Raw genomic sequence first — 22,223 nt, 5'->3', positions numbered from 1 at the left:
TTGAAGAGAGCTGCTGAAAAACAAGCAGATAAGAGTAGGGTTACGTCTATTTCACTTGCACCTCGGACCGCTTGGAGGGTCATGAACTGTAATGACCTTAACTACCCAGGCACATACAGCTATGATGCAGTGCAACACTCATAGGCTTAACCCTTATAAAGTTTGGAAAAAATGTAATCAGGATACTGTTACAATAGTAATAATAGAAATCAGTATCAGTATCACTGTATCAGACACAGTGTTACCAACAATGGCAACATTTGGAACAAATATTGCACACTAGTACTGGTATGGATTACTGATGTGTATTGGTACCATTGTACTAATGGCTCAATGACTGCATTGCCACTGAAGATCATTTGTAAGGGTAATACATACTCATCTATACCTGAAGCACACAGAGGATATATAGCAGTGCTAAACAGAAACTTAATAATAAAAGAAACAAAGTTTTAAATGTTTAAATATCATGGATGCTGATCTACTTCTTCGGGGTCTTTATGGTCATTATAGTGATTGATACAAATGAATGAATTTGCCCTCTCTGAATGCTAGACGGTTTTAACATTTGAATTGTCCTAAAACTCCAGAAGCTGCTTGTTACTGTGTGTGCTTAGCAAACTATTAACTGCACGTAGTAAATTGCATTTAATATCTCTGTTGGTTATTTTAATATCGGTTTCTATTTTGTTAATATATGTGTGCTTAGGAAACTATATTATCTGTATGTAGTAAATTGCATTTAATATTTCTGTCACTTATATGAATGGGCAGGCATCATCAGACAGATTCTAATTAACTCTGCTTGCCTAAAGTGTTATATAAGAGCCAGGAACAGAGTTCATCTAACAGTCAGCTTTAGTTCTGTCACTGGTGTGTGATGGAACAGCAGTATTTTAGGTCATTGCAATGTTCCCCTGTGAAGACAGCTCTCAGCAAACCTCTATTAGTGTTGCTATGATCACGTTCCTTAAGCAATCAAATTAAGTGACAGACTCCTCCCTTCAGGTTTAGAGATAGCATCAGATGAAGGACTTATTGGGTCGCTTATCTACTCTCCAGTGCAGCCTGGGACATGCTCAATCTACACCGAGTGGCAGGAGCCAATCCCAAACTTTTACTCTTACCGAAAGAAAAACAGGAACTCAAGGAATTCAAAAAAGCACAGAAAAACAAGGAAATTTGAATGCGTGTCCAGTTTAATTTGTACCAATTTAATTGGATTTTAAATTCCACTATTACACAGTATGCACAGTGCATTCAAATAAGAGAAAAGCTATTGTGCTACCACATGGCAGAAATCTAGGAGGTCGCCATGGCAACTCCAATTGCTAAATGTAAAGCATATTTGCTTATGCACAGATCTTGTCAATCAGCCACACAGTGCAAACATATTGCACATTGCTAATGTGTGCTATTTGTAGAGAAATTAAATATGGGCTCATTTATTATTAGCAATTCCAGCAAGCAGAAAGCACAGACAGCATAGCATAATTGATAAAGTTGTACCCAGTGGGTTCAAGTCCCTTACTGCTTATGTTTGTATCATTTTAATATAATCCTCTTAATGGGCACATATCTAATGTACCATACCATTACAAGCAACTCCAGGTGCCAACAGGATTCATCATGCAATATACAGCATACAGAGGGTTGCATGAGGACATAGTGTTCATTCTCCCATGCTAACTAATGCCAGGCGTGACAGTGAAACCCTCAAGCTAATTAATGACAATACCAAGTTTCACCCCAATTTGATGGATGGTTCTTAGAGATAATATAACATACACACAACCTAGTCAAATATTGAAAAAAGTACAAAGCAGGAAAGATAACCTTTTTATGGAAGAGATTTTTATTGATTAAAAAATTTAATTTAAAAAAAACAGTACTAAGTTTTATTTTAGACATATGTAAACACAAAAGCCCTTTCCTCTAACACCGACAACCAGGGTCTTATATTTTCCCCAGTTTCCACTCGTCGTTGTCTCTTTGATGTCACAAGAGATGTCACACCATTCTTCATTATCTTTCAGAGTAAACAGTTTTGTATTTAACCCTGGCTAACTTCATTCCTAAGTATCTTGGACTTATCAATGATTCCGTTGATGCCGCTTGACTGTAGCTATTATCAAATAAACAAATACAAAACAGGGATTTAAACCCAACTGTAAACGTTCAACCAAACAGGGCTGGAAACATGTCTATGTTTATTCATGTCAAGTCCACAGCATGGTACTATTTCACAGCAAAGGTTTTATCATTAGCAGACATATTCCCCAAACTGACATACAGTAAAAAGAAAAAAAAAAAACCTACTTTGTACAAGACTTATCTTAATCTAAAACTGCACAAGAATCCCAGAAACACAATTTATATGTAGCTATAGTAAGCATTTTTATCAGGGTTGTAGTTCATAAAAATAGTTTATTCTCATTTTTCAAAGCACTTTTTATTTAAGGGATTTTTTCAAAACAGACCTTAAGGCTTTGTGAATACGGCCCATATTGTCTAAAAAACAAGCATTCCTGGTCATTGCTAGAATGTGCAATATCTATGAAGTTCTACCAGGGTGTGCACCCTGGTGAACTAAGCACTAGCACCCCAGTCCCAACTCAGTGCTCAGTAGAAATGCTGCTTGTATGCTTCCTCTGCTGTTTTCCCCAAAGTTATTCCTTTAGAAAATGACAGTGTTCATTTCCAAGCTTCTTCCAAGTTACTTTTCACTTGGTGATTAAGGTGGCGTGGCGAAAGGAAGAAAATGCGATTCACTTCACTGATGGAAACATCCTTTAAGCTTGGAATACCTCCCTTCTGAGACTCTTGAGCCTGCTGGCTCTTAGCATAGCTGTCTGCAACAATGAGGTAGAAAATACCATTAATGAACTGGTGGAACAAGTTCTATATAAATGAAGCTACAGCAGACTGTCACTAACCCAAGCCAGTTAGGACCCTGTTCACATTAGCGATGTGTTCAAACTGAATGTAACACTGAGACAGCTCAATCTTTCACACACTCATCAGATCAATTGTGATATGGAATGTTTGTTTTCTGCAGCTGCTATCAGCATGCATTTCATTGTGATAGCATGGTTCAAGCGGGTTCTGATTAGTGAGAGTACTGTATCCATACAAGTTGTTGCAAACACCATGTTTAGAGGGACATACAGTTAGAAGAAAAACTGGAGACAATCTTACTAGAAATGTTCAGTGTGGGGGTTAGTTTCTTTTGATCCCAGTGTTTTTTTAGTGCATAATTGTAGTACAAACACACTATTACTAAACTTTTTGTAACATCCAATTAAATATCCATAATAAATATAATTAAATTGGTCCTTTAAAAAATGAAGTTGTATTATTTTTACAGTACAGTGTGTATGTTGCTTGGACTAGGGTTGCATTTCTGATCAAGCTAAAGATATTTTTTATTCACGGGATAAGAACTATTATTTAATTATATTATATTATTATAGTATTACGATAGTGTACTGGCCACCTTTACTGAAATTACAGAGTTGAATATATCTTCTGAAAGGGAAACTTCAGTGATGAAAGCAATGGCAGGCTCTTTAGAAATGAAAAGCTGATGGATCAATGAAAAGATGTGACACTAAATAACAGCACTTGTGTGATGGATAGGTCTGCGAGTCCTAGCGTGTAATTCGAAATACAGTTTGAAAACCTCAATATCAACTGGTGGCGCCAAAGTTGCATCACTACCATGTGACCCTCCCAGGATGGGGATGAAAGCTCAAGACTCAAGTGGTCACTTGATAAGTTTAAACACATGAAAGAACAATTACTGAGTGGCTCCAGTCTGCATTCCCAGCCAAGATGTTTTGAAGATCAAGAGGGCTTATCAAAATTGAATCTAGCAATCTAGTATTTACTTTCCATTTTCTGGTCTGGATAATATTATAGCATGTTGGCGTCCAGTATAACTACTCACCTGTGACAGTGTCCACAGAGTTAAGTGGAGCAGTGCTCATCATGTTGACGCCTAGCAGTAGCACTAAACTAATTGTCAGGGCAACGAGCAAATACATGGGCAAAGCAACTGCCCAATACCTGAAATCATAACAAGAAAAGTCATTACCAAGCACAGGATACCGCAACTATTTCATATGTGTTATTTAACAACATTTTCTTGAAAAGTAAGTGGCTTTATCTCACACTACAGGCACTGAACTGGGGAGAGGTGCATCCAATTGTATTAGGTAAAAAGAAAATGCTTTTCTAAAACAAAGCCATGATTTTTTAAACATTCAAAAACCAACGAGCATTGTCTAGCGACAACTTCCATAATAACTGCGGTCACATGGAAACAACTGGATTGACGGGAAAATCGTGCACAGATACCAGTTAAGATTAGTCCCTATACCCAAACAACTATTATTAAGATGACCACTTACTTCTGAGGCCAGTATGTTAAACCCAAAGAGTGCAGCCAAGGTTCTGGAACATACGCCCACACCAAATAAAGAACTAAAAAATAAATAAATAAATAAATACATTACGAACAATCATTTTCAGATACAGCCATTCATCAATTGACCGTGAACTAGGTTTTGAAGGTTAACAGGTCCTGTACACGACTTCGCTCTTCCTGTTGGAAATATAACCGTCATACAAGAAAAATATATGGGCCACCCTTTAACTCTGTGCACACACTGTACATCAATCCATTAATAATATACTCACCGAATCCAAACTGAGAACCCAAGAACAGGACGAATCCATAGATGGCTCTTTCTGGTAAAGGGGACGGTGAGTTGACCATCATTCGCCTGAAAATGCATACAATACACTGATTGATTGATCGATTGATTCAAGACACCGTCAGACAATGTCGAACCTCTATTAATGCCATTATACCATTATTAATGGGAGATGGGAATTAAATGTGTGACACTGAAATTGCTAGCTAGAGTTACAATTACAGCTCAGCTAGTGACTTGTCTTCGGATGCGCCAATTACAACTGTCCTTACGTTTCTATATAAAGACACATTGAACATTTGAAGTTGGGTGGATGATGCAGAATTTAAACGAGAAATTTAAACCAAGACTCGTTCAAATTAAAACAATAACATTAAAGCTTATTTTTAAACATAACTTAATTTTGAAAAAGTCATTACTATCGTGTTAAATTGAGATTACTGTAAATCTGCGACACTGCCATTTCACCATTGTTATTTTCTACATAACAATCTACAAACACGGCCACCGTATTATACTTACTTGTGGGCTGTATCCTCCAAAGACAAATAAATAAACAAATAAATACTTTGGTATCACAAAATCCTTACATCTCCGAGCAACAGTGTGAAAGGAGCCTGTTCACCAGGCAGTTCACCACCAGCACATAATACGGTGGCTCGTAGTGCACTAACTGCATAAAAACGCGTTTTTCGAACATGGCTGAAAAACATTCTTTTCAGAACGGTATGAAGTACCTTTTATAGAAACAAACTTGAATACAAATATTAGTGCCTTCATCCTCTAGAGTAACATCAATGTATAGATTATACTGTAGTATCCCTATTGTAGGGAAAGCATAGCAACGTGTAATACAGTAAATCCACAGTAAAAGCGTGGTAGTAAAGACTGTGAAAATGGGCCTTGGTTATGCAATGCTGAGTACACTCCAGTTAACAACTTTGAGATATGAAAGAAAAAAAAAAACTGTCTGGAAAAAAAAGTGAGGTGCATCACAACGCATTTAAAACTACAAGATGAACTTCCCAGCACCGGTCACCCATTACTGAATACACACATGGCCATCGGATCTCCATGATGACACTTGAGAGAGACACGGGATAACTGATAGCTTGCTCTGCAAGGACAGCTAAAAACAACAACTGCGGGAAAACTGAGTGAAACAGTCGCCTTTGAGGAGCCTGACCACTTTAATGTGAAGGGGTCAGGAAATTACCCTCATAAACCTTGAATCAGGTCGGTACAGTAAAGCGTCTCTGTGTGTACAAGCATGCAGCAGTAAACACATGAGCAAGCACAGCAATTGACACACAGTGCAATGCGATGTACAGTAAAGCACACTTTTATAAGAGTAGAGCACAACGCTCTAGCTTTAAACATAGAAGTGTACACAATGCAATAGAAAGGGATTTCAAAAAGTGAAAGCGGATTTATTTAAATTATTTATAAAAGATGATTTGTTTGCACACACTAAACCTTCAACAGCTTATTCTCCCATGTTGCTCCCCTGAGAAACTTCATGCATTTTAATATCTGCAAATTATGTTAAAGAGTAATCCGTTTCAAAAGTGCACAGAAATATTAATTCCCATCCAGCACATAATTACTGGTTGTGCATGTCCCTAAAAACGAGTGTGTGCAACGGGGGCTCTTCATCTGTTGGGCAGCAGTCAATACATTATCGCTGCGAAAGTGCCCTGTCTTCTTACTCGTTATGCGAGGAATTGAGAAGCAATCATCTTGAACTAAATGTATTTAGAATCTAAAGGCCAATCCAGTCAGTCTGCGCCATTCCGTTTAAAGACACAAAAACTGTGTTGACACATTGATCACCCCAGCGCAGAGAAAACTGGCAGCGAGGAAAAGTGGGTCTACTTTGTGCTTTTTACCTTGTGCTGGCTGCCTTGCTGGAATGTGCCAGGGTCAATAACTGGTCATCTTTATATTTCAGATGTTGGCAATAAATAAATACATTTTAAAAAAGGAATGGCTACATATTTTCAAAATACAACCTGATAGTAACAAATCCACCATAACAATGTAATTGTAAAGAAACGCGCTAGTATTGGGTTTATTAAAAAAAAAAAAAAAGCTTTCACTGATCTTAAAAAAGCGGTCAAGACTGTTGTCTTCTTTAACGCTTTCATGCACGAAATACGGAAAACAGCTGAAAAAATAGTTTTGCACACATAATTAATATATTGTAATGAAAGACGCTAGTCGAGAATGCAGTTTAATACAGCACTCGACAGTCAGACACAAAATAACGCACATTGTGATTTACTTATTCAAATAACGCACTAAAGACAGAAAACAACCAATAAACGATACAACACACAGCCCAGAGGCTCGGAGAGCTTATCTGTCCTCAGTCTGCACCACCGGCGCGGCCACCGCGTCCTGCCTGAACTCGTCTGTTTCACTGATGAAAATGTTTTACACTTTTTCCCCCCTCAATTGAGGTCGCAGTGCACGAAAGGGTTAACAATTTAGAATAAAACTATTTATTTAATGAATCGACTCGGGTGTATAGTTCTAATCGAAAAGCACACTTTACTGTGCGCACCTGAACTGGCAACGAGTGAGTGACAGGCGCTCAGGAGTTCTTCTTCTCTTGGTTATTTACACACACCGTTTAAAAAAGGTTTCCAACAGGAGGGGCAGTAATATGTTTTTATATAGAAGACTGCAAGCACAGGTGTCAAAGACTGTTCAAGTTTATATCTGCAATGTAACTCCATCTAGAAACGTGAGTACACCCTCAACACAGGGCGCTGCAGACAAAGCGTTGGCACTGTCAAAACAAAACAAAACCGTTTCCGTTTTTTTTTTTTTTTTTTTTTTTTTTTCACAATATGAATGGCTGGAGGGGGAAAGGATATAACTAGAGATGAATGTAACATTTATGATGGTTATTACAGTAATTAAAATACTATTATCAATTATCGTAATAATATTGTTGATCTAATTATCGGACGCAATTCAAATTTCAAAACACAACCAAAACTATTCTTAGAGCGGCCTCTGAAAAAGTGCTTGCATTCCCCATGCTTCAATATCCATTATAAAATGGGTTGGGAGATATCTGCGTCCTGGTTGGCTGATAGGCATCCCAAGCCATTTAATTACAGCACAACCGACGGGAGAAACATGTCCCAGCATCTAAGACTGTTTGACTCCAATGTCCACACATTCCTGGATTTAGACCGCAACAGTTCAGCAACAGACTCGACAGGGCTGTCTCAGCTTTTAATGATTGGTCAACACCAACAAAAAATAGACTGGAAAACTGCACCTAAGACTGAAATAAACACAGTTTTAAGAAGTTTCTTTGCTGGAGTGATAATAACATCAGCTGGCACACAAGCTTGCGAGCTGGCCTGAATGGTTTTATAAATTCTCCCTCAGTGGGACGATAAACCTAATTACAGATACCCACTTTAAAACATCAAACATCGTCTTCATTTACACGCGACAACAAAAAGACAAGTCACAACATCACCCTGCTGTACCTCAAACAAACTTAAGTCATCGGTACTCAGGACTCACGCATCTCCCAACCCATTTTATAAGAAAGTTTAAGAAGCTATTGCGCACCAGCTGACAAAGACAAAGTCCTGGATTAACATCCAGTCTGCTGTACAGTCGTCAACGCGTAAACAAAAGGCAGAAACAAACTCCCCTACTCAGAGCCTCACCAAACAGTGCCACCTACTGCACAGCCTGCCCAACTGTGCAACCAGTCATTTCATATAGAATCTGCGTTCCCTGGTAAAGCCAACTTCATGAGACAAATACTGAACATATTCTGATCATTTATTTGATTTTTGAATTTATTTAAATTTAGTATTGAAAATAATTTGTTTGTCTATTAAATTCATTGGAACAATTACATTTATTGGAACTATTTTTCCTAGCGTTGTTGGTTGTGCTAGAATAACCGCACTTCCAGGGGCTAAAGACATAATGAATAAGTACATATTGAAAATAAAATGTGCAATGGGCTTTATAAATATTAAACAGGCTGGTAGACTTGTGAACGGGGCCCGTACAAATACAACGTAAAACACATACCGACAGTACAGGTGCATTGTGGGTGATTTCATTACCAATGACACGAGAGAGTGATTGGGTTGTATGGTTAATACTACAGTAGTGCTTATAATACAAAAATGCACTTATTTTTTTTGTATCATTAATTATGGTATGTTTTTTTTTTTCTTTTTTGGTAATATTTATTAGCAAGTTGCAAATGTGAGACACATTTACCGTTTTTTGTTTTTATTGTACGGCGAGATAGATAGATACCAATCAAAAGTTTGAGTACACTTGCTGGAAACTAGTTTTTTTTTTTCATAACTGACAATGTTTTACGTTGTATATGTTTCTGTAAATACTTGAAAATGAAAACACCCTTGGCCTGCCTGACCTTGTTCGGTCCTCATGCCTGCCAGTTTCTTCAAGTCATTTGATGGTCTTGGCCACAGCAGTTACAGGCACTTGTAAAGTTCTTGCAATTTGTCTTAAAAGATTGACCTTCATTTCTTAAAGTAATTACAGACTGTCTTTTTTATTTTTATTTTTTTCTTTGTTTAACTGAGCTTCTTTTGTCATTTTCTGCTCCCTTACATTCAGGAATGACAAAGTTGTGCCTATGCTACCTATATTTATAGTAATCATGGACCCTCACCTGTTAACAATAATTGGTGACAAATGGTTAATTAGGTAACATGCTAGTTAACTTGGAGAACATCTAACAAAGACATTTTTATACTTAGGCCAGTGTTCTAACACTGTGTTATACACATTTCAGACTTTTAACTGACTTGGGCTTCAAACTGACATCTCCTTGCTTTGGGTGACCATTTCATTGAAATTGACAAGATTTACCTTTTCATTTAAAAATTTAATTTTTGAATGTAATTCAGTTATGATTATCAGCTTATATAAGTGCACGTATCATATAATGAAATAGTCAGTGTTTATAGACAAGTTTATACAGTTAAAAGCATAGATAATCATAAAAAACCTGGTTTCAAGTAGGTGTACTCAAACATTTGACTGGTACTGTGTATATATATATATATATATATATATATATATATATATATATATATATATATATATATATATATATATATATATATATATATATATATAATGGCTTTTTTTTAATAATCCACTATTTGTCTTTTTTTTTCTTGTTGCAATATTCAGATAAGGTCAATGCAGGCAGACGTAATACGGATTCTGGAAGCATCCAAGATACCATTTGAGCTCATTGATATTGCATTGGGTGAGACACTGCTTGAAGAGATGAGAAGCAAAACTGGTAACCCCTCAGCTCTCCCTCCTCAGATATTCAACAACGACATTTATTGTGGGGTAATGTTTGTTGTAGTATTTACATACCTTGATTCAGTGGCACTTGCTTTAAAACCTAAACAGACTTATTTTCCTGACACAGTGAAGAAGGAACTGTTCCATTTGTTGTTGCACAAACAGCATGTATTTCTGTTCTTGCTTCCATGCGATGCAGTAATGTAATAATATAAAGGGCATTCTCCCTTCCCTTTACAGTACTTTTAATGTTGATGTTATTTGAAACCAGCTGGTAAAAAAAGTTCCAGCTAAATGCTACTGAGTTATGGTTTCCTGCATTTCAGCTTTACCAGTCCTGCTATAAGGCTTAACAATACATGCTGTGACTTTAAAATATGAAGCTCTACAAGGTCACTGGAAATGATGCCACTAGATATGATATCTATATATGATATATATATATATATATTATATTTATATATATATATATAATATATATATATTTTAGATCGTGTCTCAATAAGCACACATTCATGTATATATATAATATTTACAATTACGTTTGATTCTAGCACAGTGTAAGGTTGCTGATTAATTCCTTACAATTACAACATTGATTATATTATTGTCAGTATCAATTATAATTAATAAAGTATAATTAAGACGAGACGAGAACATGATTGAACTTAAACAGCGTTATATTTATTGAATCCATGTCTCAAAGCACACATGCATAAGAAAATTAGACACATTAAAGTGCTCACTAGCTTAAACAATAGTTAGGTAGCTGGCCCTACTACCTTCCTACTGGGAGTCCCATTCAGCAAACTTCGTCACGACGTTCGGGGAGGAGAATGGAAGTTATCTTGGATGAGTGTCTAAAATAAGCGTCCCAAGTGAATCAGACAAACCTTCATGCATGAAAATCTACTGTTATCCCAGACACCATGGACTCTGTTTCATCCGTGGTTCAGTAGTCTCAGACAGATGCTCTGAACCTTTTAACCCAAATGTGTATTGATGTTTTGTTATTTTTTTTTTTTTTGAAGGATTACTACCAGCTGCACGAAGCAACAGAAAATGGTGAACTTTTCCAGTTCCTAAAATTATAGCAAGTGAAAGGATCAGCCCAGAAAGGGGAAGAAGTGGAACGCAGCTGGTTCTCATTTACAAAACAATCCATCTTACATGATATCGTTTGGCATAAAAATGTTGTGAAATCATTAAAATGAGATGAAATAGATAGAAGTGCAAGTCACTGTGTTGGGGAGTCACTTGTTAGAGAGGCTGTCTCATTTATAAACAAATCTGAGTGTTTGAGGGCCAGTAATAAGTTGGTACAAGTACAGTATCAGATAGTAAAAATGCCTTGAAGATACTGTATCCCCTGACAAGTTAAGTTTATACGTTCCACTTAAATAAAGTAAAATATACATAGGTACAGTAATACTAATGAAGTGTTTTGGGTAAGGCATGGACGCTGGTCAATTTCTTTCTCTTCAAGGAATTTTAATACATTTGGAAAGACAGTGGACCTTTTATTACTGTATTGAAATGTTATGAATTGAAAAAACAAACAAAACACATAATAAACAATAAGCTAGGCTTTCCAAGAGCAGGTAAAATTGAGACACAAAGGCTATATATACAGTTAAAGAAAACTAACTGTTAACCCATGTAATTTTTTGCTAAGCACAAATAACATGGTTTATGTATGAAAATGTATTCTCACAAGTGTTGTATAAATATTCATATTCAATAAGTAGACCTTGAAAGCTCTCTCCCTCTCTCTCTCTCTCTCTCTCTCTCTCTCTCTCTCTCTCTCTCTCTCTCTCTCTCTCTCTCTCTGGTGACATTTTATCTAATGTGAACTCTGCAACTGTTTAAGAGCTGAAAAACATTAAAAAGGTCTAATTAAGCAAATTACCATTTCAATTAATGGTCTAGTTCAGTAATTGAGATCTCGGTTGGAATGAAAACCAGCAGACACAGCAGGTCCCAAGGACTGGGTTGAAAACCACTGATTTCGAGATACTGTATCCCAAATGGTATTTTAAGATATCTTGAACTATTCTGAGATACAGTATCTGTAAATCATTTGCAGGTATTTTGAAATGAATTTGAAATATCTGTAAATAAAAATGAAATAGAGATATCTCAAATAATGTTACATAATAATAACTTTAAATAATGTTTTGCTAGCAGCTATACTAATCTGACATTTAAAGATACTGTATCTCTAAATACCTTCCTGTTCAAAAAAGTATGTTTAATAACATTTATATTATTTGTGTGTTAATATATATATTAAACCATAATAACGTATACTGCTTCAGCTCACATTCGGCAGTTTCTTCAGGACATGTGACTGATTATAATCAAAAATGCAGAAAGGGTGGAAACAGTTGTATTACTGTCTGATTGCCCCAATACAGTAAAAAAAAAAAAAAAGTCTGATAATCAATCAGTCAATCAATATCTATTTTATATAGAGCCTTTCATAGTTGGCCACCATCACAAAGCATTTTACAAGATAGTGAGGATCAATGCATAATACATTAAATACAGTGAAATACAGGGCATAGCACATTAAATACAAACAATAAAAAACAATGCAAACACATTAAATACAGGCATAATACATTAAATAAAAGGCCAGGATGTGAATTCTAAACATTGTGGATGCGTGTGTCATACAGAATCATACGAATAAGATGGAGTGAAAAACCTGAAATAGCAGTTCAGACAACAGCTAATAACAGATTGATGGAGCAGGGAGCAGGGAGCCGGGAGCAGGGGCTGATGAATCAGCGAGGAGGAAGAGATTTGTGAATGGAGCAGAGAATGACTCTTGTATGATGCAAGAGGGTGTCATAATACAACAGACACCGTAATAGAGGTCAATGGTCGCGGCTGCCAACAGAGGTGATGTTACAGTGTGTCCACCATCTTGGTAAAGGAAGGACCTGCACATAATGAACACATCTACCGAAAACATTTCAGACAGACAACAAACACCTTTATAAAATACTCTAAAATGACAAATGTACCTTTACAAAATATATACATGTCTTACCTCCAGACTGCCCTGAGCATAAAGTAAAACATTCACATTTGAATGGAAAACCACTGTCTGATGTGACAACACTGTGAAATGCATGTTTTGGGGGCAGAGCAAACATTCCTATTGGTTCAAAGCAGGAGCCTTGACGCCCGCTCGCCGGATATGAGCACTTCTTTTTGTTTACTGAGATCGTGGAGTTGACTTTGTTAGGCCTCGACACTTCTGAAACTATTATTCATAGGTAAGTAAAACATATTGTATAATATACGGTGGTTCACGAGAATGTACAGTGCTTGATCTAGCTAATGTTACATTTTGTGTAAAAATAACGACTTCCTGCTCTTGAGGAAAAGGAGTGGGCGTTTGGTAAAAATGCCACAATAAGCTGCTAAGTTGTGTTTTACAGTAGATAATACAGTAAATGGCACATGTTTGCGCCAAGCTGTGTCTTATGTGTAGTAACGTGGTTATTTAATGCTGGTACTAGGGAGAGGAAACATGTCTGTAAATGTGTACATTCATGCAGCTGTACTCCCGTGTTTTGTATCATTGCCAAGTTATCATTTTTAGAAATCATTTTCCCAGTACAATCTACTTCCAATTTTTGGGGGGTTGGATAGTTTTAAAAAAAAATGAGGTAAGAAAAAGTTCCATAAATGTTGGTACTGTCTAAAAGACTTTGCATTTAGTTGGTTTTGTTTAAACGATATCGTGGTATTTTTTAATTTGTTAAACTATCAAATGGCATAGCTGGAGAAAAAGGGAACAAGACCTTGAACTTGTTCGCTGCTGTCCTCGAGCAACAGCGTTATATATATTAAATAACAAGTGAAAAGTTTACTTTTAATTGTGAGATTTTTTTTTTTTAAGCATTGGATAAGGAAACGCTGCTAAAGTTATTGCGGTCCTGCGTTGTTGATTTTCTTGGCACCAAAAACCATCTATGCCTTCCTTCTGCTCTCTGTACGTGAAGCCAGCAATTCCGTCTCTTCATGTACTGCCCTACTTTTCTGGCTAAGCCCTGAGCGCTCTTGCCCTGTCACGCCGATTTCTTTGGTGTTTCTTTACTTCCTCGAGTATATACGTGTAATGACCTATACTGTACAAAATCCACGTGTTTATGTATACTATATGTTCATTTCATCTTTTATAATGCATATCATAGACACTCAAGTCCACGGAAATGTCTTTCCATATGGGAACTGCAAGAAACTGCATGTCTTCCCAATCGTTTTTCATTCGTTAATGTAATTTTGAACGTACGTCAAGTCTGATCAAATGGAACTAGTGTACAACAATTACGGGACACTCTGCGAGGTGCAATAGGGAATGGGCGTGGTCGTTTTTTTTTAATCACGTTAATTTCAGATGCATGATCGGATTACAATGTGCAATGGCCTTTAATTGCATATTTAATTGATACAACTACTGCATCCATTATTATTATTATTATTATTATTATTTATTATTATTATTATTATTATTATTACAGAAAAAAACAGCACATTAAATAAATAAACCCACGATGGAGCAGGCACAGACTTGTACAGGAAGCCTCGTTATTTCAGACTCGGTTTATAGGAATGTCACTCCCAATGTGACTGGGGACTGAATGCCAGTGATTGAGTAATTTTAGTACAACATCCTTAACCAGCCAGTCCAGTGTTGAGTAACAAGTATGAAACATTTCATTCCAGGCTGTCCGAATTAAGTTTCCTTTAAGAAAGGTTAATGTTAACCAATACCCAACATATATGTATATGGAATCGGTATAGCAACCTAATTGCCCAGTGGCTGTGGACTGGCACTACCTGTATTATGATTATACAAAAGATTAAGATGTATTACAAGTATACAAAAACGAAATAGGAAGTAGGAACTAAAAAAAAAAAAAACCTAAAAAAATATATATATTTCCGCAGAGTCCCCACCATAGGGGGGGGTTCTACTGCAGTAGTGCAATGCACATTTCCCAGGTGAAGCTTTCTGCGTTCAATTTCAAGCAGTGGGTGTTTCAGTTAATCTGTGCCTGCCACTCCTGCAACACTGCATATATGTTGGAGTGTTTAATAAAACATGTATTTTCACCTGAACCTGCTTCCCGAACCCACGTGTTCCAAAGAAAAATGTAGCAATACAAGAGCAAATGTCATCTGCTTGTTGGGAAATTACCCTGCATGACACATGCTTGTTTCTCGTGTTCAACGGAAAGTACCACATTTTATTTCTAGCGAGCCGAGCCAACCATCAAACCGTGGCTTTGATCTAAATCTCGGGAGCTGCAATAAAGGCTAAAACTTCTAAGAATTTAAGTCAAGTAGACAAATATTTTGGTAAGTACGGTATTGTTCTCTTAGTCCGAAAGGCAGACTTTACATCAAGAACATTAACCAAGAAAAGGGAAGGAAGTGCAGTGTAAATTTCCAGTCAGCCAGGCAGGTCTGATGCACAGCAAGACCAAAAGCAGCAGTCCCTCTGACTTACAGGAATGCAGAATGGTTTTGAAGCCCCAGTGCATTCTTGTGTGCATTACAGACATGGCAGGTCTGTTTTAATGTGGAATCCCTGTGGAGTTGAGCATGGAAAAGATAATGCATTTGCATCCAGCCCATGGTTTAAGCATGTACTTTATGTTGTCAATGAAAATACTGTTAGATAACGTGGAATTCCACTTTTTTTTTTTTTTTTTTTTTTAAATCTATAGGAAAACTCAACCAACGCAGGAGCAGAGGAATGAACCACAGAAGGGGCAGTCCTTGATCTTGATTCCAGAACAGAATTGACTTTCAAGCGTTGCGACTGGACACATTTAAAAAAACAAACTGGTGAGAATAGCGAATGTGGAGATGACAAGGTAGAACAGTATATGGTTTAAAAAAAAAAAAAAAAAAAAAAAAAAAAACATGAGGGAGTGATACGAAATTAGCACCAGTAAATGGGGGGGATAAGCAAACATGACAAGATTAACACTTTTTCATGTTGAGATTGTTGGATCTATTTCAAGGTTATTTACATTTTCAGGATACTGTTGGCTCTAATTGTGAATTTACAGCTCTGGCGTGGATGTTCGTCCTTGTCTTGGTGACTGCATGTAGGCTATTTGATGTGTACGTGTTTAGGTTGAAATATCGCTGCCAGTTAAATAAGATGTACAGATTGAAGCATACAAATGCTGGCTTACTTAAGGGAAGTAAGATAGATAGACAGTGAAGTAGCATCCCAATGACTCCTTGATTATGAAACCATATCTTTCTCTATTTCCCAAGATCTGCAAAAATGTGCGATTCCGACTCTGAGACAGATGATCTTCCACACGCCATGGGCATAAGGAGGGTGAGTTTTTCCAAAAGGATTGCAAGGGGAGGCATCCCTCTCTCTCTCTCTCTCTCTCTCTCTCTCTCTCTCTCTCTCTCTCTCTCTCTCTCATTGCACTTCTTCAAGGATGTGCTTGAACGACTGTCGCATCCAAGTGAAGTTAAACTTGTTACGGCATTTGCTAGAAGTTGTTGTAGAGTGTTGGTGACGTGTGGCGGCTTGTGGTTACATGACCTAACGGTTATATCTCGGTAACCTCTTATCTGACCTCATGCATGTTCATCGGAAGCCTGCAGATGCATTGAATTCTTTGTGAGTTCATTTTTCTTTAGTTATTTCCCGCTGTAGCAAGCCCTGTATGGTTTGTTCTTTTTATTGAAGTAGCTGGCAAACAGGGGAGTTCACACCTGTTAAGAAAACTGACAAGTTTAAAATCTAGGTATGATTTATTCCAGTTATGATCACTTGCATCCCCTACTGGAAACATGGGGATGTGTTCTGGCTTTTCTTTCTTTGCATCCAGGTCCAGGTGTGCATTGACCAGGGAGTGAATGAGTTATTTAACCCTGATTTATTTGCCCTTGCAAGGGAAGATAAATGAATCCTTGAAATCCACACCTCAATGAGGATGGTTACCAGCCAAAAGTGCAGAGAAGACAGGATAGACACTCATTTTTTAATGCGTTTTGCAAATAAAAACAAATTAATTTGAGCTTGCCATGGAAACGGATCTCATGACATGGAGACAAATGTTTTTGATCTTGACAGGGCTTGAAATGAGCTTTTCCTTGCACTAGCCGCCAGGGCTCACAGACATTTTAACAGCCTAGTATAGTGTTTGTTGACAGTCCGCTAAAAATGCAGTTATAATGTGTGTTGCAGTGTGTGTTTTAATATATTAAATAGGGGAACCAAAGAAACTGCAAAAACAATCATCATATACTAGCTCCTCTTCCATGACATCACTATCTGTAGAACCATCTGACATCACTGAAAGGAACTGCACCTTTTATTTGATCTTGCATCTGCCTTCTTTCTACATCAGTAATGTATTGCTTAAATACTGTTGCTTGTTTGTCATTCCTGTAAGTACAGTACTTCCTAGATTTAGCCCTTTCTGTTCCTTAACCCTATAGAGAGAATCAAATTAATTCCAAAATAATGAAAACCGTTACAAAAGTATATGCTGTTTTATATTGTCACACCCTCTGACTGAGGATCTGCTAACCATTAACTGCCTCCCCCCTCACCCCCCACCCCCGCTTTAAACAGTTTGTTTAGTTTGTGTCAGTTCAAGATACGTTTGATTGCAGTCACAGCAAATTCCAACATTCACCAAAATACACCCTAAATACCAAATAAGAGTTTACTTTGTCTAACGTGGTTGTGTTATGGTTTACTGTCAATAATTTGAATCCCCTTTTCAGAGTTTGTAGCACATAAAATAATAACAAAACACGTTGGACCAACTCAACATTTTGGATATGCAAATATATAACTGTTTCATACCTGATAAGCTTCCGTGTAGGTTATTGTAGTGAGAAAGAAAGGGTAGATTCTTATCAAATAACGCACATACCTGAATTGAATGAAAAGATGGATGAGACCATGTTAAGTTAAGCTTCCAATGTAGGAATATATTAAATAATTTGGTTTATTTATTTATTTTTTTGTAGTATTTACCGGTATATGAGTTCTACAAACCTAATAAAAATCTGTTTTTAGTGCACTGCTTCCTCACTCCTTTTTCCCTGATTTTTATTTGTGAAATTGTAGATCGCAAGGCAGGTTGCTGAATTAATGTTGACAAGCTGTGAACAAGACAGCTGCAGGGGTGACGTCAGACCGGAAATACAAACCAAAACGAGGCACGGCGGGGCAAACTGAGACACTATGGTGCCCATTACTTTATTTAAACAAACGAAAATAAAAGGTTAAACAAAACACAAAAGCAAACGGCGCGTTGGTCAAACAAACAAACAGCAACAAGTAGTGTTGTGCTGGTGCAAAGCCTGCACGTCTAGCAATTGTCCACCATTCTGATCACTCTCCTGTGCAGCCAAAGCTGCAGGTCTTTTATATCGGTGACAGAGTGATTAACTGGCTAACTATTATCTTATTATCCTTCGGTCACATTTTGCACGGCTTTAATAAGATGTGTGACTGTCAGCTAATTTATACATTTAATAGCTGACCAGTCACGCTTCTTCAAGAGGTATTCTAAATAAAACAATGCCATCGCGGATGGCACCTTGCTCGTCCTGCCACACAATAATAAAATACAAATAAACACTGGCTTCTCGCCATCATATATCCATAAATCATAACAACAATAATAATAAACAACACACAAAAGAGGCGGGAAACCCTGCCACACAAACCCATGGAGCAATATGTACTCTATCAATGTATTTAGTCCAGAATACCTTAATATTAAGTGCTTATCCTGTCCAGTACAGTACCCATTTTGTTCACCTTTCAACTGAACCCCTCACACACCTCATATTCCAAGTTGTAACTCTGGTATCGCAATTTTCCTAAGTTGTGCAAGGACAGGCTCTGCTACATTTGATTGACATAGATTTTTAAAAGCATTAGCCCATTTCTGTTTTAATGGGACCAAGTTCATTATCAGGCATGATTTTTTTTTTTTTGTGTGTGTAAATTAACAGAAGCTTAAGAATATGCTGTTATGTTCTAGATAAACAAACAGTACAACCATGAAACACTAACGCATTATTTACGCTTCTTCTTCATTCCCGTGTGTACAATGATGGCTTGGCTGCTATACTTTAAACTCTAAATTGAATTGTTAATAACTACTATCTCTTCTCTTTCTCAGCCCTGGGACAAACATGAACATCTTAGCTGTCCTAAAAAAAAAAGTATGTTAAACCTTACATAAATTAATTATTTTTATTTATTTATTGGTAAAAAAAAAAAAAAACAACCTTTTAAGACCAATTAAGAAGGACTGAGTTTAAATAGTCAGAACCCCTGGATTGCTTAGTCACAGTATGCAGTTCAGTGGCTAGTGCATTAAATGTTTACTTTTTCTTGTTTGTTTAATAGATAATATTTGTGAATATTGGAGCCTTATCTCGCCAACTGTGAAAAAGGAGACGTGCCAAGTAATGAATATCTGCATCTTTTGGCCTATATTGTTTAAACCATGTGTGAATTCCTATAAAACTCAATGGGCAATAGAAACGGGATTGATAAATACCAAGTAAGTTGTTCTAGATGTGTTAAGAAGTAGCTGTTTAGTTTAGAACACAGGGATGGAAGTAAGACTCCTGTTGCATAGCAGATCCACCCATCCCAGGTCTTTTAAAATGAGCCTAATTTCCACAGTTGATAGATAACAAGCTCAGGTGTGTTTTAGTAAAACCAACAATGGATCAAACTGCTATGGAGTGGGAGTCTTATTTCCATCCCTGTCTCTTCATAACTGTAATATATATGAATTATACTTGGGGTTTCTGATTTTTTGTGTTTTACCCCAACCTTTCTACTCTCCTTTTTAAGAATTTAGTTGTTTGATTAAAAAAAAAAAGTTCAAATCAATTTTACTATTAACGCTTTTCTCAGTTGTGATTGAGAAATACACAAATGGCTTAACACAGCGTTTGTTAAACTGGGAGTCCTGACCCCAAAGGGGATCGCAAGGCTATTGTAAGAGGTCGCGTGATCACAAAACTCTTTGTTAACTGTACATTGATATGTTAGGGCGTGTGTGTGTGTTTTTTTTTTTTTTTTTTTTGTGGCGTCCTGTAACAACTTAAAATGGGTTTTTATCTTGTTTTGGAAATGCAGTTTGAAGACTGAATTGAATCTGAAAAGTCTGTACAAAATTGAAGTAATGGAAACAATCCTTCAGGCCTTGGCAAAAGGAATTGTAAGTAGTTTGAATAAAGTGTGTGTGTGTGTGTGTGTGTGTGTGTGTGTGATATATATTTTGTACACTACCAACCAGGAAGGTTTTTGTGAGTCTGCATTTGTGTTCTATCTTGTGCAGTTGAAATACTAATAAATAGATAATTGTTTTTATGTAATTATCATTTAACAGAACAATGCAGTTACATTAATATATTCTTTCTTTTGCTGCAGATGTCCCAAACATTAGTCGAACGCTTAATAAGGATAGGGGATAATTTCCTCCAAGTAAGTAAATATTCTGATGCCATCCTGTTGTAGTGCTTGGTGAGTCTGGGTAGATTCCAGGAATAACCATTAAATAAGAAACCAACTCTACAGAGCTTGGACTTGCAATATTGTCACTGTCAGCTTGTACTCCTTTTTTTCTATTTTAGGAGTTTTTGTTGTGCATTTTATGTGTATGTTTGGAATATGAAGCTGTGTGGTTCAAACACACTCCAATGGTCTAGCCACAATCAGACCAAGTGACCTACAGCAAAGGTATCAGGATTGTGCAGTTTTTCGAGGTATCGCTGTATTTCATGTGTGGGAAACCTGATGGCCAGAAGATTCAGCATAAAACAAAGGGGGGGGGGCAGAAATAATACAAAAAGAAACAGTTTAGTGCACCATACAGCATACAGTGTGTTTATGCCAGGTTTAGCCCTCTTTATGCAGGAGAGCAAATTTGACTCCCCCCCCCCCTCCCATTTAGAGCTATGATTGTGTTGATGACGCCATTGATTGGATGGAGAGAGCAGGGGAACCTGGAATCTCAGGAATTCTCTCAAGACTTGGAACAAAACATACGCGGATGGAAACCCTGAGGTTTATGTATTGTGAATGTAAGTTTTGTTGAGCAGCCCCGTTTTTTTCAGGCAGCCACTTGTTGTCAGACACCGATTTGACTTTGTTTACAAACTACACGTGCTTTGTGGTCCCAGGGATGCATTGGTTTTGTTCACAATCCCCCCCTTCTCTATTTTACTGTAAGATTTTAATTTGGGGTTAAATATTGCTCTTCACCAGGATTCAATCTTTGGCATTATTGCATGGAGTAGGATTACTGCATTCACTAAATGGGAATATAGCCAATTCCATTTCAAATTAAAGTAAATGTTTTCCATTCCAGATGTTTTTCCTGTGTGTTCAGTGTCTCTTGACGTAGGTCATTTGGGACTGTTGTGATGTATTTTACTGTATTCAAGTGTCCTTTATCGGGCTTTGACCGGTTATGTTAGTTTCACATCTGCTGTTACCACGAGCCCTGTCGTCTTAACGCAGCTGTTTGGCTTAAAGAGTAGAGTTTTTGTTTAGTTTATTGCTGCCACACTGTATCCCATCCTGACCCAGTAAAGAACAAAAATCACATGACCACCTTTTCCTTGCTATTTTCTTCATTTAATAAACAGATATCCATTTTATGGAGCTGACGGTCAACGGTGTGAATTTGGTTTTGGAGTTTGAAAGTCCAGCTTATGAGTGGGTTGTAAAGGTAAGATTTTTTTCCCCGTAAAGCTTGCCCTTTTCACTACCATGATGGTTTAACAATTTATTTTAATTACAATGGAATGATGTGAGAGAATCTTCATACCAGCTGTCCATGAAGTCATACTTAAATAAATAAATAATAAAGTAGTTTTTTGGATTCCAGGAGGAGGTGTGAGTGAAACTGTTATTGTGTTTACCTATTCATAATAATAAACAGGGTTTGAGATGCATTTTGAACAAAACAGATGATCATATACTGAAAATAAAACTGTAAATTAAGATTTATTGAGCCAAATGAAAACATGAGTGAATGACTTAAAAATGAATCAAGTTAGTTGTAAAATGTTTTGAATTGACTGGAGTAAGTGCACTATTATAAATGAGTTTATAGGAGG

General features: G+C 36.9%; 2 protein-coding genes across 5 annotated transcripts in view; one reads left to right on the top strand and one right to left on the bottom strand.

The window, feature by feature from the left end:
• Positions 1–1,193: 1,193 nt before the first annotated feature.
• LOC121302952 (phosphatidylinositol glycan anchor biosynthesis, class P) lies at positions 1,194–5,381 on the bottom strand. Its single transcript, XM_041233325.1, has 5 exons — positions 5,241–5,381; positions 4,702–4,787; positions 4,413–4,485; positions 3,950–4,068; positions 1,194–2,852 (listed from the first exon to the last, which is right to left on the bottom strand). Exons 2-5 carry the CDS (start codon positions 4,781–4,783, stop codon positions 2,695–2,697), a joined length of 432 nt encoding a protein of 143 aa, XP_041089259.1. The 5' UTR covers positions 4,784–4,787; positions 5,241–5,381; the 3' UTR covers positions 1,194–2,694.
• A 7,860-nt stretch (positions 5,382–13,241) lies between these two features.
• ttc3 (tetratricopeptide repeat domain 3) overlaps positions 13,242–22,223 on the top strand; it is a 33,374-nt gene continuing 24,392 nt past the window's right edge. For 3 of the 4 annotated variants that reach the window (XM_041233102.1, XM_041233103.1, XM_041233100.1), the window contains exons 1-9: positions 13,242–13,345; positions 15,809–15,929; positions 16,371–16,437; positions 19,262–19,304; positions 19,492–19,648; positions 20,236–20,317; positions 20,530–20,583; positions 21,053–21,182; positions 21,750–21,832. In XM_041233102.1, the coding sequence (XP_041089036.1) occupies positions 16,381–16,437; positions 19,262–19,304; positions 19,492–19,648; positions 20,236–20,317; positions 20,530–20,583; positions 21,053–21,182; positions 21,750–21,832 (606 nt within the window). In that variant the 5' untranslated portion in view covers positions 13,242–13,345; positions 15,809–15,929; positions 16,371–16,380. Of the gene's footprint in view, positions 13,346–15,355; positions 15,438–15,808; positions 15,930–16,370; positions 16,438–19,261; positions 19,305–19,491; positions 19,649–20,235; positions 20,318–20,529; positions 20,584–21,052; positions 21,183–21,749; positions 21,833–22,223 lie in introns of those variants that run through there. The other variant, XM_041233101.1, reaches the window with a different exon arrangement.

Source organism: Polyodon spathula, chromosome 30, assembly GCF_017654505.1.
Source record: "Polyodon spathula isolate WHYD16114869_AA chromosome 30, ASM1765450v1, whole genome shotgun sequence".
In the NCBI taxonomy this organism is placed as follows: Eukaryota; Metazoa; Chordata; class Actinopteri; order Acipenseriformes; family Polyodontidae; genus Polyodon; species Polyodon spathula.
Note: the sequence above shows the minus strand (reverse complement) of the source record. Positions and strands in the feature narration are given on the sequence as shown.